General features: G+C 36.5%; 1 protein-coding gene across 2 annotated transcripts in view; it reads left to right on the top strand.

The window, feature by feature from the left end:
* The window catches only part of LOC140135524 (vacuole membrane protein 1-like), a 39,195-nt gene extending 21,732 nt beyond the window's left edge, over positions 1-17,463 (top strand). For both annotated transcript variants that reach the window (XM_072157063.1, XM_072157062.1), the window contains exons 2-12: positions 4,763-5,022; positions 5,575-5,665; positions 8,479-8,589; positions 9,823-9,902; positions 10,632-10,713; positions 11,934-11,985; positions 12,754-12,923; positions 14,019-14,135; positions 14,781-14,842; positions 15,481-15,583; positions 16,201-17,463. In XM_072157063.1, coding sequence (XP_072013164.1) covers positions 4,826-5,022; positions 5,575-5,665; positions 8,479-8,589; positions 9,823-9,902; positions 10,632-10,713; positions 11,934-11,985; positions 12,754-12,923; positions 14,019-14,135; positions 14,781-14,842; positions 15,481-15,583; positions 16,201-16,350 — 1,215 coding nt within the window. In that variant the 5' untranslated portion in view covers positions 4,763-4,825 and the 3' untranslated portion in view covers positions 16,351-17,463. The remainder of the gene's footprint in view (positions 1-4,762; positions 5,023-5,574; positions 5,666-8,478; positions 8,590-9,822; positions 9,903-10,631; positions 10,714-11,933; positions 11,986-12,753; positions 12,924-14,018; positions 14,136-14,780; positions 14,843-15,480; positions 15,584-16,200) is intronic.
* The last annotated feature ends 560 nt before the right edge of the window (positions 17,464-18,023 follow it).

Below are 18,023 nucleotides of genomic sequence, written 5' to 3' on the forward strand. Positions count from 1 at the left end.
CATGAGTTATTCGATCATTATAAAAACAATTATGGAGGGAAATTTCCAAGATTTTTGTCAAGGGATAGCCCGAGAAAAATTCAGAATGGCCACACCGTAACACTGACACCAAGTCCGTGTGTTGGAATGTGACATCTTTCTGCGATTTTTCTCGAGTAATTCTTACTTCCAATGCACTACAACGCTTTTGTTTAAAGTCTTGGAACTAATTAAATTCAAATTTATCACTAGAAACGTCCACAAAACAATAAACACACGTTAAATGTTGTACACCCCGTAACACAAACACACCCGTAACGCTTTCGACACGAAGGCAATAAGCGCGTGAAAAAAAAAAAAATTGTCTCCACGTGGGTATTTTTGCACACGGTCGTAAGAGGTCATCATCCGGGCCTGTGTATCATGTGACTTTCATTCATAAAGACACAATGTTTACATTTCTACATCGCAAGAAAATCTCACTCCGTAACGAAAGTGAGTGACACCAAAGTTATTAAAATCTCAATTTATCATTGAATATTTATTTGATTTGGATTACAGGCACATTCCATATGTTTTTTAAGTTAAGGTACTGTCATATTTGTTTCAAAACTCAACTTTCACAATACAGAAAGCTTACGTTTTAAACTGGTGACCGATTGAAAAACTCTTTCACACCCGTAACATTGCTGACACGAAATGTTACGGAGTGGTGTGAAAATCGGCAAAAACAAAAAACACAAACTTCGGCAACATTTGATAAAATCTTGTTGACAATCATAAAAAATGGACCTCTGTTCATGTTTCCATAGCAAACAAGGTAAGGTTTTAATTATTATATGGGGGAAATGTGGAATTTAAAAATGTCTCTTTTCATGTCACACTGTTTTCACAAAAAAACATGATGACTCCATTACTTTTCGCCCGTAAAATTCTACTATGTCAACAGAAGTAAAAAAAAAAAAGTCTTGATTTATTGTATAAATATATATTAGTTAAATGCAATGAAAAAAAATTAGCAGGCTTTTACATTTTTTCTACAATCTTGAGAAATGCAAAACAAGGCCCATGTTTTACTACTGGCCTCCATATTTATATAAACACCCATGTGTGGAAGATTATCAAGTCTCTCCTTACAGAACACTGACTCAAATTGATGGTTCAGGATGTCAGCCTTCTTAATATTTTCAGAAACTAGTCTCCCATCGATTTTAAGTGATGGAATGCCGAAAGAGTCATGCTTATTAAGACTCTTAATGAAGGAGTAGAACTTCTTCATTGATACCATACATGTGTCTCTCAAGTACGGTACCCCTTTTATCCAAATTTCGTGGACAGTGCATATTGTGGAAGTATAGGCCTACAGACTGGCATATATACATTTGACATGTTGATCCATACACAAATTATCATCAAAAACAATTCCTAGGTTACAGGCACTTTTTGAAGCATGGATTGTAGCGGTACCGACGTGAATGGAATGATCTTGAATTTTATGCTGCTGATATTTTGAAGTCATGATTAGAAATTCTGTTTTTTCATCGTTTAGTTTGAGTTTATTCATTGACATCCATGACTTTATTTCTATATAACAAGCCTCTGCTTGTTTGCGAGCTGAAATTTCATCATTTGGATCATATAAATCAAAGGGTATACAGTTGTGTATCGTCTGCATAAGCATGAACAAACAAACCATGTTTCCGAGCAATGTTTGCGATAGGGGTGGAACAGATAGTGAAGAATATACATGTAGGTCCAAGCACGGATCCTTGAGGAACTCCATAGTGAAGTGGCACATGCATAGAAACGTAGAAACCATGAATAGGGGGCAAAATTTAAAAAGCTGTGTCACTTCTCAGTCGGTTGGCATGGAATTAATGATGGTGGGTGTCGATCCATTTTGGGCGTTTAGGGTTAGACTTGGGCCTCCTTAACCCTAACCCAACTAGGTCTCACTAAAGCTCACTATTATTTAAAAACCACTCTGTGTGCATGCATTCCATGTGACTTGATGATGCAATCAGCCTAAGTCATAAATACCCAGGGAATTGCTGCCCGGGGCAGCCAAACCTTGGCAGCTACATGTCGCTGATTGTGTGCGTGGCATGCGAGGGGTCCCGGGTTCGAATCCCGGGGGTACTAAGTGACTTCTTTCTTCACCTTCTCTCCTTTTTTGTTTCTTCTTTCCCTTACTATAGCAAAAAAAAAAAACATGTGTAGGGTTAGGGTTAATGTTGATGATGGATAAATGGCGCAAATGGTCAGAGTAAATGATAAACACCAATATATCCAATATAGCCCATGTATAACATTTGAAAAGATTAGAAAGAAACTGTTTGATTACTTTTTATGTAGGGCTGCTAAGAATCGCAATTGCGTTATTGCAAGGTAATTTGAGTGTTTTGGCTCCAAATGCGTTTTTCGACATTTGGGTGATTTTTTTTTCTTTGCGGATTTGGAGAGTCCCTTGATCTAGAGCCAAGTGCTACAATCATTCATGGTTGATTTAAATTGTTTTCTTTTTTTAAATTGCCTCAAAATTACAATTTTGTATCCAAATGGGGCAAATATCAAATATGTAACTTATGGTCACTTCAGAATCTATTCTAAAAGATATAGAAAAATATAGAAATGTGTTCAAAACCAATGCTTTTTAGATCTTTAATAGATACTGGTAATGTAGTAAACACAAAGTTACAAACCAGCCCTTTTTATACAAACTTGTAATTTTTTGGTGTGTTTTCCAAAATTGTTTTAAAATCAACAATCAATGATTTCAGCACATGACTTTAGGTCCAGGAACTCTCCAAATCTGCCAAAAAAGAAATTAAAAATTTCAAAAAAAAATATTATAATTTATATTTTGTGCTTTTGGCAGGAAATCACAGATTGTTGCATTTTTTTTGTGGAAAAAATTGCCTCCAAAATCGCGTATTCTTAGCAGGCCTAATTTTGATGTTTACGATTGTGTAACTTACTTTTTGTGTTATGTTTTAAATTTATGAGATTGATCAATGTGTCTTTCGGAAAGTAAATAATTTACAGTTTCCACATGTTTCACAGGTTGTGTGCCTGATGACATGCAGACACAAATGTTTTCCTTTAATAATGTCATCCTTTTGCTGACCTTGCTCTGCTCAGTGACACTTTCGTGGGTTGCACATACCCACACAGGCTTTGTATGATTTCCTCTTTTCTCCGATGTCATGTTGATGTACACACATTCACATGACTGTTATATGATTGAGCAGCACTGAGTGAGTCAGTGTTGTATGTGATGTGCATTGTGCAGTCAATCCACTGGCAGAGAATGCTGTACTTTACAGCAATGCTTGTATATAATTAACTTAAACTTACTCAGGGTTCCCACAGTCCTTGAAAGTCCTTGAATTTGAAAACACCTTTTCAAGGCCTTGAAAGTCCTGGAAATTTGCACAAGGTCCTTGAATTAAGTCCTTGACAATTTTGGAATTTTACCTAAAGTGTAATTTTGACAAAATTTGGGGAGTGGAGAGGAGCTGTCACTTTTGTTCATGCATGCCGCATGCATCATGATTTTTGTGTTGTGGTAAGTCCTTGAGATTATGCTTTAGGAAGTCCTTGAATTTTAAAGGCTTCAAGGTGCGGGAACCATGTAAACTGCATCAGCATGGTTGACAGTAGCAGTGGTGTAGCCATGGAAAGTGGGGGAGCAAGGGGGCTGCTGTGGGACACCTCCCATTGGTAGAGAGATCATGTAAGATCAGTCCAAGAGAACGCCAAATATGGATCAGGAGTATTACATAATAATACCCTGCTATGACAATAGCTGCACTAGGTTAATCGTATAATCTCCTTATGTGGTTGGCATGGCTGGGCCAGGAAATCCACAAGGTCAGCCAATGTATGTACATGTATTCGGTACATGTACCATATCTTTTACAATGGGTGATAAATTTCTGGTTTGTTTTATTTCAAAACGCAACATTCGATATTCTAAAGCTTGGTCCAAATCCAAGAGAAGAACCAACTCTAGTAATTTATGTGGTTTCAAATTATATCAGACGTTGCATTTTTGATAGAAATGGTGTTTGTTGATGTGCACAGTTTCCCATTAGATCATAACATGCTGTTGTACATCCAAGGTCAAAGGTCTTTTAATCCATATTTGGCGTTGTTCTGGGACTGAAGATGACCTCTTGTACTGTATGGTTTTGTGTGTCATGTTATTTGCATAAATGAATACAATGAGGCTATTTGCATTTTGCTTGAAATTCCATTAATCCACTCTCCAGCTGGAACGCAATAACCGATGAACTTCAAACTGGGTAGGGTGATCAAGTATGGTGATCTCATGGACTGTAGTTTTGTGTCATTACTGAACATGTTCATCAGGACTGTTATGAAACTTAAAAAAGTAGATTTTTCTTATTTCTACTTCTAGTCCAAGAAAAAGGCGTCTGGTAGATGCCGAAACGTCCACAGTGAGTACTGTTTCTTGAACTAGAAATAAGAAAAATGATCGATTATTAACTTTTGTGTCATTTCAGACTGTCATGTTATTTGCATATATATGAATATTAATGAGATTCCATTAAAATACACAGTTCTCCAGCTTACCTGTAATGGAAATCAGGCCAATAACAGTTTCCAGCAAGATTCCATCATTCCAATTTCCACCAAATTATATGCACCACATGTACATGCATAATATTAATTGATGTATGTCACATCCTTCCTTGTCCTACTACATGTGGAGTAACATGAATCATGTATAATCTTTTCTCTTGTGTCTATAAAACAGGTATCTCGCCTTAAAGATGCTGACAGACTCTACAAGCATGGCACTCCATCCAATAAACCAAGCATGAAGGATATGATCAATGGTCCAAGTAGATCTGCCTCTCTACCCCCAGAGAGTCCAGATGATCACCATGCCATCAGAGAGCAACATAGAAAGGATAGAGAGGAGAGAGCCAACATTACACTGTGGCGTAGACCGCTTACAACGATTCAGTACTTCCTCATGGAGACATTTGTCATGCTAGTGGGATGGTGTCATAGGTAGGAAATTATGTCCGTGGGGGCCTTCCATGTGTAATTGATATAAGTTTTGGACAAGTTTGTGACTTTGGCAGTAAGTAGCATTTGATGAGATAAAAATCATGCAAAAGTAGGGTCTTTTGAAGAGAACTGGAATTTTACATGTACAGGATGTAAGTTTTCCGGTTTTTTTTTTACAGATTTCTGTTTTTTCCCCAAAATTTGGATTTTCCCGGAAAAAAATATATATTTTTTTTTTAACATTTCCGGAAGTGGATAATATTTCATCATAAAAAGAGCTCGCACCGTTTCAGGTTTTTTTCAACAGCTACTTATCCCTGCATGCAGTCCAGGTTCATTGGGTCAGAGCATGATATTTAATTTGTGGCAGAAGTGTAGGGTACAAGAAATCCTATTGATACCTACAATACAATGTTAATTCTGAATAGTTTTTTAAAACTAATGATCAACTGTGCACAAAATATCTATATAAAAATCATCTATTTCATGTTATTTACACAATACATTTATTGACAACTCATTTATAAATGTGTGTTGTTGTTTTTCTCACAGATTATGGGATAACAGAAAGAAAGTGGCCGTGTTTGTTTTACTTGTTTGCTCCATGATTACTGTGTATCACCTTGAAGGATCCCATCAAAAGGTAACACAAGTGATGTTATGGGTTGTAGCTAGAGAAGGTTTAGTGCCGGGTGGTTGTTGAGGGAATTTTTCGTCAAATTATATGTGATTTTGCAATTTTTGATACTTTAGTGCTGGGTGCTAGACCTTAAATTGTTTATCAGTGGGCTCTAAATCTGAGTGTCGGGCTCTGTCGCCGCCACCACCCCGCCGACCGCCGTAGCTACATCCCTGTATAGAATTCCCTAAAGCAGGGAATCAGTTATGTCACATTATTATTGCGCTTTGCCAAGTGTTTTCACTTGCTTTCAAGTCCGCGATGATATTTGCACATTAAATTTTTTTGCTGTAGCTACTGAGAAAATTTGTGACACGATCTGGTCCATGGGGGCCAAAGGCGGCAATTTGAAACTGAGATAAAGGTAAAAACATGGAGTAAAAAACAATAAAATACATAAAGAAAATAGACATCAAAAAACTTAATAACTTTTGAACCAAGTATGCAACACCTTTGGTGTTTTCAGTTAATGATAGCCTATTGTATATATAATGTAATAATTACAGTAGCTCAATTTTCAAAAATGCCTCCTTTGGCCCCCATGGACCAGATCGTGTCACATTTGCAAATAGTGTGAAGACAAATCGACTGTGAGTGCAATATAGTCGTATGCGCCATTTTGCAGGAAATTGAGTTATTAAATGGGTTATTAAAACAAATGCTCACATTTTGAGATGTCTTAGATAGAACTAATTAAATTTTAATTAAAGAAATAAAATAAAAAGATAATAAGTAAACAAATTTAAACACAAAAAACCCTGCAAAATGGTTATATATTGCACTAATCTGGCAAAATGTACCACAAACATTTACAGTTATTTAGCAAGAAGTAACTGACAATTAGGTGATTCATATGAAGGTAACAGTAAAAAAAAAAAATTTTTTGATAGTAGAATAGGTGTTGATAATAATATAGCAAATTTGTTTTGGAGCAGTTTTGGAAATGAATAAAATAACCCTTGCAAAATTTTAACCATGGGAATTTTAACCATCAGTCATGTACATGTATAGAGAACCGTCCATATTTATTCAAAATATACAGATTTGACCAGATGTGCATTTTAACAAACAAAAGAAACTGAAATTGATGCAATTTGCAATTTTCCTAGAGGTATCTCATGAATTATTCAAAATTGGCTATAAATGGATAATAGAAATTAAATATTAATGAGGAATAGAGTGCCAGGTGTTAAGGTCTGAAATAAAATTTAATAAAATCTGTATATAGATTAACAATACAAGTTGCAACTATCCCCATGCACGTTTGCAGTTGGGGCATTGAATTACGTGGGTGATGTGAATCTTATTCTTCCACATACGGATTGTGAATTTCAAATGGGGCTACCTGAATGGATGACTCCATTTGAACTCTGCACCCCCTGTGTGAGAGATTAAGGCCAAGTCTTCCATAGGGGGTGTATGGATTTCAACTGGAATGACCAAGAGGTTGATAATCCCAAGGTTTCAAATGCCAAGAACCTGTGAATCAACAAAATTGAGACCTGCATCTGATTATCCAAGTCTGTCCAGGTTCTATTCACAATATTGCCTGTTGCATATATATGTCTAAAAAAGTGTCCTTTTGTTGAGAGCCATTCCTTAAAGGGCAAATCCATGGTTACAGGCGATTTTCTTCAGTGCACAAAGCAATTATAAGTGCATTGTCCATGCATGCAGTCAGCTATGACGTGATGCCAGTAATTAAAAAGAAATAGTGTAGTGAAATTGATTATATTATACCAACCGTGACATGCTGCCAGTAATTAACAAGTGATTGATAGTGTACTGGAAATATACAGTGAAGCTGTATGTTAGATACATTGTAGGCCTATATGATATAGAGTTTAGACAAACGTAAGTTATATGTGTGCACATATTTTGCCTTCAAGCAGAAGCAATTGAACTAAACAAAAACAGAAAAGAAGAAACAGTCACATCAAAATTTGTGACTGTAAATTATACACAAGTGCATTTAAAAGTATGATTAAAATTAAAAACCATCCTCAAAACACAAAACCATCCTCAAAACAAGAAAAAAACATCCTTAAAACACCAAAAGGTAATTAGATAGTTAGAAATCAGAATACAATGACTTTCATTTGAATAGTCCCAAATGTGGTCCCCTGGATGCGATTAGGTGTTTGTGTACCTGTCTACCTGATTGTGTGCAATACACATTAACCCTATATAAATGTTACCGCCAGTTTACCGATCCAACAATTTTAATGAAACGCAGAGGTGGACTCTCTTTTGTGTGACAGAGGCCACATACAATGCCACCCTTAATCTAGACTTAACACCAAAAGGAACATTGCTAACCATATCATCAGTTTGGACAGGGAGTTTGCTATTAGGACAGGCAAAATGTATGCCTTCAGCAGATAATCTGAACTTGGATTATTTCATTGGATGTATTTATTTCATATTTTGTAAAATATGTTTGATGTATGGTTTTTGTTTTGTTTTTATCCTCAAGCAAAGGAAAAATAAAAGCCATTGTGGGCATGACAGATAAAATTTAAAAAAGATGCGAAATTATATTTGTAGCTAGGTAGCAGGTTTATTCAACCATGCAGTAAGTGAAAAGAAGGTCAAAACAGGACACATTTGAACTCACTGTCACTGAATCCCTTGTGAGCTACCAAAGCCTGGTTATTTCTAGGGTAAAATCTGGACAGGCAAACCTCAATTTGTATATAGTTTAGTTACTAACCAGTTGCAGAATTGAATGATCAAGAATAATAACCAACCTAAATCAATGTGTTTTCTTCTTTCAGTACATTTCGTCCTTGAGGAAGACAGTACTGTGGTGCTGGTATTGGGTTATGTTAGGTATTCTCTCTTCAGTTGGTTTGGGTACAGGTTTACATACATTCCTTTTATATTTGGTAAGTTTGTATATTTACTTGTTGATTTGTTTACCAAGCTCATTGAAACCTACTTATGCTGTGTATTCTCACCACGGGCAAGAGAGTGCCGTGCTTCTCTGGAAGCTATAATCAAATTAAGTATTTCTTGGTATGATGTATGATATGACATATGAATTTACATGAGTAATGTCAAATCAAGTGAAACATGATATTATGTAATAATTATGAGATAATAATGATATGGAAAAGAGATAATAACAAAGAAAAAAAGGCATTTTGCCTCACCTCTTTGAGGTTAAAGATTTAAAAAAAAGTATTTCTTGGCCAAACTGGAACACTGTGAATGCTAGTGGCTCCGCGATAATCACACACGAATATAGCGCGGTACAGAAGAAAGTATACACGCTTAGTACGTACTACATGGACGCAACACGCATGTTCCACTTTGGCCAAGAAATGCTTAATTTGATTATAGTGTATTTTTTCACACTGGCCCTGTTCATGTATGAATGTCCATAGAATCTTTAGATTTTTTTACTTTTATTCAATTTATAAGATAGATTGGGTAAGCTTAAAAGAGAGGAAAATAACAATTGGATATGTAGATAAATTGCTGTCTTATAAATTACTAAACTATAATGAAAGACAAAGATAAAGATAATTTATCGCGTCTGATGTCATCTGTCAATCAAACTCGAGCACGGTTTGTTTACAAGTGTCGTGATGATGACTTGCTGAACGCGGATTTATAACCGGGCGCCTTATTGTTAATTTTGCACCTTTCGACATGCAAACCATCTCAAAAGTTAGGTCTTTATAGTAGGAAACTTTTATAACCGAAGGCACCATGTCCACAATGCCTAGAAAAGCTGCTTTTTGCCTTGCAAAAGTAATCTGAATTTTTCGCCATTTGCTGCTATTCCTTTTCTCCGATCAGCACCAGATAGATCGGTCTTCCTTTTATGCGCTGATTAACCTGTGTAAACCAATCGAGGATCGTAATTGACAGTGACATCAGACGCGATAAATTCTTTTTATCTCGGTCTTTAATTATACCTGTGCTCCAGGACTGGTATAGGATGGCAAAATCTGAAATATGCTGCTTCAAGGGTTAATACACAAGCAACAAAATAGATTTAAACTTCAAATTTTGGTATTCATTATTTTAGTACTATATTTTTTCTTGCTATGCTGGTGTAATATATTGTTATCTTCACTAAATGCATATGAATATTGTCTATTATATTGCAGGGTCCTCACATAGCGTCCGTCACCATTGCAGCTTTTGAGTGTATGTCCGTTGACTTCCCAGAACCACCGTATCCAGATGAGTAAGTACAAACAATATATGCATCAAAATTGATAGTGGCTCAGCTTTGATGTCTCGGGATCAAGTCAGAATTTCAAAATATGAGTTAAAATGCTTGAAGAGATTCTTGTTGCATAGAAGTGTGTCATTAATTTGATATTGTCAACTTACAACAACTTCTTCTTGCATGTACAACATACATCAAAGTGCAGTTGTACTCATTGCAGAATTGTACAGATACAAAAATCTGCTAGGGATCGGTACATGGATACTTATGCAATGACCCCAAGGCATGTGTAACTAGCCATGGTGGGTGACCAGCACATAAATATACCTCCACTCCCCAGCAGGTAGTGGTTACATCATACCAGTAGCAAGAACACATATTGGACCAATATGGCAGAATACAAGTTCTTGACCTGATCAAAAAGCAAAGAACAAATGAATGGAGCAGTCCATGTTTCTCCTTATTAAAATATTCTTACCATTGTACTTACACATTTACCTTTTCGGTAAATCCCATAAGCCTTTGCGAGTACACATGAGAACTCATCATTTGACGTCACGCCGATCTGCGCACATCGTTTATCAAACATTATTGTTACTGCGCATTGCAAGTCGGTGTGACCTCAAATGACGAGTTCTCAGTTGTACTCTGCAAAGGCTTATGGGATTTACCGAAAAGGTCAATTGAATATTTGTATACTATATAGCAAGCTTTAATATTATTCACATCCTCTCTTGTTGACAGAATTGTGTGTCCAGAGGAAGCAGGTACTGCTATGAGTATATGGGCAGTTATTAGCAAAGTCAGGCTGGAAGCATTTATGTGGGTAAGTAAAGGCTATTGCTTGCAGGCTTTGATGGTTGCTGAATGTTGAATGAGATACTGCAGGATTGTAATATGGCAGATACTGCATTGAATATATAGGAACTGTTATTAGCAACTTCAGACAGAAGATCTTTGTGTGTTTATTAATGACTATACCATAAGGGTTGTGGCGATCATCAAAGGTAGATTGTGGTAGTACCATGAACACTCTCTGAGTGAATAGAATGTTGGTAGCAGGGTGTCGATTTGTACCTTAGATTATAATCTTGAACAGTGTGTTTTGTCTCAAGTTGAGAGTAATGCCATGTTGGATGTCACAGTGGCAGGTTCAAATTGTGTGTGTTATATCAGGGACCGTGTATGAAGGGACTGAAAACGGGATTATTGATAGCTATTGTCAAGCTATTGTTATCAGATTATCTTTCACGACCTTCGATTGTATGCGAGTTGCGCCGAGGGCGCGATGTTTGAATTTTATTATTTACTCATGTTGCTCTACAAAATTTATCAAAAACACATCAAAGTATTCCAATATCTTTTTAAGTTATGACAAATTGTGTAAAATGTCTATCCTTTGTCGAAAATAATTTCTGTGTAGCATCGAGAATCATTTACATAGGATTTTGGAGACAAAATGTGATAATTTTGTGGAGATACAGAATGCTAGAACAAACAAAATTATATTTTTTCTGGAATGTGTACACCGTACGCTTGGTATTCCTACTGATTTCGATACTGAAATATGATGTTCTTTGAAGATTTATGTTGGCATTTCTAGAGTCTGTCATTATACTAGCAAACATGTAGGCTCATTTCAAGAATGTACAAGACAAGCCAAGCGCAGTGTTGTAACTGTGCTTGGATTCGTACTAGGGTCTATTGATCAACGTATTATTCATGCTTGCTCAATTGAGGATAATTTGTAAACCAGCAACTTGCATGGTACAATGGATGGAAGGCGTTTCCAGTCCCTCCATACAAGGTCCCTGATTATATCTAATCCTGTGGAGTGTATACACACATGTAGAAGTGTGATTTGTCCGTAAGCTGGTAACGCAACCGCATAAATGCATAATTTGCCACTTTGACATCCAACATGGCGTTACTCTCAACTTGAGAAGAGACACACTATAACAAATTATGCCAGTTGTATTGTTCATTAATGCTGTGAATCCATCTGTAACCTGATGTAATTATTGTTTTTCTTTGTAAATTTTACAGGGTGCTGGCACAGCACTAGGGGAGCTACCACCATACTTTATGGCTAAGGCTGGTAAGTACAGCAATTTATAGCTCGCTCTAAATTTACTATGGCTATGGATCACGAAATGCCCTTTTAATAATAAACTACTATTGACATATTTATTTTGCACAATAGTGGTCTTAATGGACTCCGCACCAGTGCAGAAGTTAGGAAAATGTGTATTTCATATTTATTATTCTCAAGATATATTTATGCCCCAAACAAAATAATTCTCAACTCAGGAAGGAGCAGAGATTTTGTGTACCCTTCCTGTATATTTGCCATTTTGGTCAGAGCCACAGAATTAGAAAAGGAGAACCAGGACTTGACCGCCATCTTGATACAGACATGGAGCAGAAATTGGGGCTATTCGGTTTCCCTTAGAATGCTCTTGAGGCAATCTTTGTCATGCAAGCATGATGTGGATGATGGGCATATTTGAGAGATGCACTTGATCTGCACGTGATACCAAGATGCTTCAGATGAGACGCAGAATTGTTTTCATTAGTCTCCGCGCACCATCGCTAAGAACTCCAAATACCCCCAATTTTCTCCCTCTAGCTGACGTTGCTATTGCACGTGACTGTTTAAGAAGCCCAGGTTTTCCTTCGTTAATTCTGTGGTCAAAGCCCTAACATGGGTTTTTTTTTCATGTTTGCAACTATGAGATCAAGCAATCAAGTGTTTGTACAATATCTAATTTAGGTTTTAACTTTAAGTTTAACTTTGAAAAAACCAAATAAAGAACAGGCTAGTGCTACCTGTAACAGCGGTGCAAACATCATTCTACTGTTTCAGCTCGCTTGTCAGGAACCGAGCCAGACAACGAAGACTATGAAGAATTTGAAAGCATGATGGAGCATATAAGTGAGGACCCAAGCCAACAAGATTTTGGCACCAGAATGAAACACTATGTCCAGACATTGGTACAGAGAGCAGGCTTCTTTGGTATCTTGGCATGTGCTTCTGTAAGTAATGAAAAAAACCCCTGTGAAGTACATCGTCATTGGGCAGGAAAAACCTCCTCTGTGTCATTGGCCCCTGAACATGTTTAAAGCAAAACCTCTTATTTAACCTGTTGGCAGCTGGTTTTAAACATGTTCAGGGGCCACAAGCACATAGGAGGTTTTTCCTGCCCAACGACAACATTATTTTTGTAAAACAAAATTTTGTGATTTGAAAAGAACCATAATTTTTGCGGCATGTAATTTTTGTTAAATTGATATAGGGCCCACGCCTCTAATACATTCCCCTATACGTTACTATGTAAAATGACAGCCATTCAAATGCAATTCATTTTCTCAGCTACAAAGCAACTGGTTGCTTCAAATGTACATTTTCTTTAAAGACCAAGATCTAGATTGTCATAAAAGATGAAACAAAGTACAAGGTGAAAGCTAAAATTTTGAGATACAACCTGTCAAATGGGATTAATGTTTTGTAAGCACCCGGACCTGAATCCACATTACTGTCTTATTGAGTAAGTTTGTATCTCTAAAAAGCTTCTAAATGTTCCCCAAAATAACACATAGAGGGTAATTTCAACTTAGATAGTCCTGGAATGAGCTCTCATGTATGATTTGATAACAAACTTGTACAGAAACACACATTTTCATAGAATATTATTTTCCTCAAGTGGACTAGAGTAACTGCAGCCAATTTCAATAGACCCAATTGCTTTTGCGGCATCGGCTAAGTGTACTTTAATTTGTGGCGTGGATTCATGAAGGCGTATTGGAAAAGTTAATGTTTGCAAGCATAAAACTTTCCATGTCACTCCGCGAAAATCATTACCTCCAGCGTTGCCTAAAGCCTGATATGAAGGATAATTTATATTTGTGTGTTTAGCAGGTGGTATGTGTTATTGGCATAATATGCGGTATTCACCCAACACAAAGAAGCATGCATTTCATATCAAAGCCACTGGGCACATCTGGAAGTGGGCTATTTTTCCTTCCATAAGCGACATGCAAACATGTTTTGCGATTTTTGTAGGTAAGACTGCAGCATTTCTAATCACAGCCACCTGTCACAGCCATTTCTCTGTGTTTTCTTGCTTACAGATTCCTAATCCATTGTTTGACTTAGCTGGTATAACTTGCGGACATTTTTTAGTTGACTTCTGGACATTCTTTGGTGCAACATTAGTAGGCAAAGCAATTGTTAAAATGCATATACAGGTAAGGAGAGGTTTTTTGGTATCTGTCTAATTTGATAAAGACAAAGAGTACAAGTATGATAGGGTATGGTTTATACCGTTATGCCAGTTGAAATCCATATACACCCCTATGGAAGACATGACCATAATCTTCCACACTATTAATTACTTCCATAGGGGGTGTATGGATTTCAACTGGAATAGTCCATTGTGCTCTTCTATCTGTTGTACTTGCAAATGATACTGTTAGTAACAAATGCCTGAATGGTTTTTGGGTCATTTTAAGCAAAAAATACAGAGTTCTGGTGGTGGGGGGGGGATTCAAAATTATTCTGTTGTCCTACAAACTCTATGTGAAGTTAGCTGATTCCAATCAGATGTAAGTTGGGACATGTGTAAACATTACAAACATGCCAAAAAAATCAGGTTTTAAAAAATAAACCAATTTTAATTTGAAAGATCATACATCAGACTTTAAATAACTTTTATGCAGTGCATGAATTAAGTTAAAATAATATGCAATTTATGTATTATATGCATAGCTTGTGTTTTGCCATACAATGATGTAATTGAGTTGTAATATGAATTTTTTGCACTGTCATGGTTTTTATGGGAGTTAGTCTTGTACTAATGATGTCCATATATTTTTTTGTTCACTCCTTTGCAGAAATTGTTTGTTATTGGTATATTTAGTGAGCATCATGTAGATATGTTAGTGGATTTAGTTGGGTAAGTTTCAACTTATTTTTTCCAACATATATAAAACAAAATTAAACTTCTACGCTACTCAAATTTGGTACATTCACCGGAGCGCTTTACCGGGTCGACCGGTGCCTTCAGTCGATGTTATTGCTCTGAAGTTTTTATTTGTTTGCTAGTAATGTTGAAACACCTCTGATGACGTCACATGTGTAGGTGATGTCAAAGCAGAAGATGTGGCGCCCCCTTGGTTCAGGGTACGGGGGTCACCGACAGGGTCAATGTCTAACCCTTTATCACAGTTCAGTCTTGGTCTTTTACTTCTAATGTGACAACCTCCTGCCTGTGCGTAGCACACTATAAATCACTTAAAATAAATAAATTTATAGGTCCATAAGCGTTGGCCTGGTCAACTGGCAGATTTGTGTAGGAACTAAATACCAACAATTACTAAATGTTTACACTAGGATTTGGGCAGGTAACCTTGTTACATATATCACTATGTTCTTTTAGATGGTCAGAACCTTGGCGAGTTGGATACTTTTATTATCATGGATTATGTTATGCCATAAAATGCTGAGCTTCTGTAACACTTTTATGAATAAATCCAGATGTGCTGTTAACCCTTTCAGTAATATATATGTATTATTTTTGTTTTGTTACAACAGCAAAATTCCCAAGGTTGGTGGTGCACTACAATCACCATTTCGTGATTACCTAGAGAAACAGAAGAAAAAGTTGCATCATAAAGGAGGAGAAAATGTAGCTCAGGTAGGTCTTACACAGATCCAACATGTGGGAGTCCAGCAACATTTGTTAATGAGCTAATCAATCCATGAGGTGTGCGAGACGACATTGTTATGCTCACTTTACGTCTACTACAGCGTATTTCCCCAAGCGCAGGTGTTAATGTGATGTTGTGATATCTGAGACGAGACAAATATAACTAAAGAGATAGGAAGCAATGCACTTTTACCATTGACCACTGTGAACCATATCTTATGTGGCATCATTATACAAATACCTTCAATCAATTTCTTAAATTGAATTGTCATACTTTCTATGTGTGCAACCACTAAAAGAACATGCTCAGTACATGCACCAACATTCAATAATTCTTAATATGAAAAACAAATCAAATTAATTTGGCAGGAATTGTTACACTTTTGTTGACCTCACTTTTACTTTATAATCATGTGATACTCTTCTTTACCTCACTTTTGGTATTTTTTATAATATGTGATATCAATGTTTACCCCATCAGGAGGGTTTATTTGTGCTTTGGACTTTAAACATTTTGTGTTATCAGGTTTTTTGTGTTAACAAGGTTTTATAGTATTTGAATATTATAGTATTAAATCCTTTCTCTCTCTCTCTTATCATTTCAGGGTACAAATTGGTTGTCATGGGTTTTTGAAAAGGTCATCATAGTAATGGTCATCTACTTTGTCATCTCAATCGTCAATTCTATGGCTCAAAGATACGCTAAGAGACTACAGGATGAAGCTAGGGAAACAAGGGAAAGCAAAGTGAATTGACCATAAGCCTGCTCAGTATTGAGTAGCAATGTCAAATAAGAATAATAACAATTCCCTGATCTCTGGAAGTCTTTGCACCTGCCTTTTAGCTATTACATACTGTAATGGTTTTCGATAGGGATGAATTTCTATAACCTGTCTCTTCCTTTTGGGCTATTCCAGTTGAAATTCATGCTCCCCCTATGGAAGACATGACCTTAATCATCCGTACAGGGAGTGTGAATTTCAAATGGGGTTACCTGAATGGATGACTCCATTTGAAATCTATACCCCCTGTGTGGGAGATTAAGGCCATGTCTTCCATAGGAGGTATATGGATTTCAACTGGAATAGTCCATTGTACAAAAGGATGAAGGTGTCATCATTGTATTTTTGGAAATGCAGAGACACTTTTTTGCCATGGATATGTGATGTAAAATCTAATCCAACCAGACAAAAAGCAGCATTGTGCTATTCCAGTTGAAATCCGTACTTTCTGAATTAATGACTCTATGTGAAATCTACACCCCCTTGTGAAAGATTAGGGTCATGTTCTCCATTTTTTCCACGATCTTGGCAAAATGGAATACAAAAGACAAGAGGCTAAAACCATGGCTGTTCAGAGGCGTGTCCTGGCTTCTTCTGCTTTGACATCTTTATTTGATGTGTACAGTAGGAAATACGGAAGAAATTTGGCACTATATCTTGCAACCATATATGTGAAGAGTTGCAGTGGTAGCACAATTGGTTATTGGACATGTTGATGATGATGATTCTTGATTACCTCAAGCTGTATTGGACTATTATCATATCACATAATATTAACATGTGGTTGCATAGTAGAAAATGTTGTATGAAAGTCAAGCTTTTAACAAACGCTGATTGTAAAAATGCCACTCTTAGGTATGAGGGGATGTTTTGTGGTGTACAAAGCATGTTGCAGTGTAGAATAAAATGGGCATACACTCCCTAGGGAAGACATGGTTTTAATGTTCAACACAGGGAGTATGAATTTCAAATGGGGTTACCTGAATGGGTGACTCCATTTGAAATTCACACTCACTGCATTGACAATTAAGGTCATGTCTTCACAAGGGGGGTGTATGGATTTCAACTGGTGTATTCCAATATGAATCACTGCTGCAATTTGCAAATGTAATAATCCTTTGAGCAAAAAAACCCCAGAACAAAATGAGCTTGTCATGCTTTGTAGATCAGAGTATAAAAATGGTAGCATTCATGGAGTTTGACGCAATTGAAAATTTATGAATTAATTTTCACTGTTGTAAAAAAAATGGAAACAATTGAAAAAGGAGATAATATTAGAGAACTGCTAATCCACTTTAGGAGGTTTCCTCTATCCACATTGGCTCATCAAGCAAATCATAAAATGGTCATTATATGACTTCCAACGAGTGTGTGCTCAAATGGGCAATTCCAGTTGAAATCCATACACCCCCTATGGAAGACTTAATCCTTAATCTCCACACAAGGAGTATGAATTTCAAATGGGGTTACCTAAATGGTGACTTCATTTGAAATTTACACCCCCTGTGTGTGTGATTAATTATGGTCATGTCTTCCAAATTGGGGGCGTAAAGATTTCAAGTGGAATAGCCTAATATCCAAAGACTTGTAGGGATCAGGGTGTTTAATAACTGTATTTTCAAATACATCTGTTACACTGATGTAAT

The sequence above is a fragment of the Amphiura filiformis genome, chromosome 16 (assembly GCF_039555335.1).
Source record: "Amphiura filiformis chromosome 16, Afil_fr2py, whole genome shotgun sequence".
Classification (NCBI taxonomy): Eukaryota; Metazoa; Echinodermata; class Ophiuroidea; order Amphilepidida; family Amphiuridae; genus Amphiura; species Amphiura filiformis.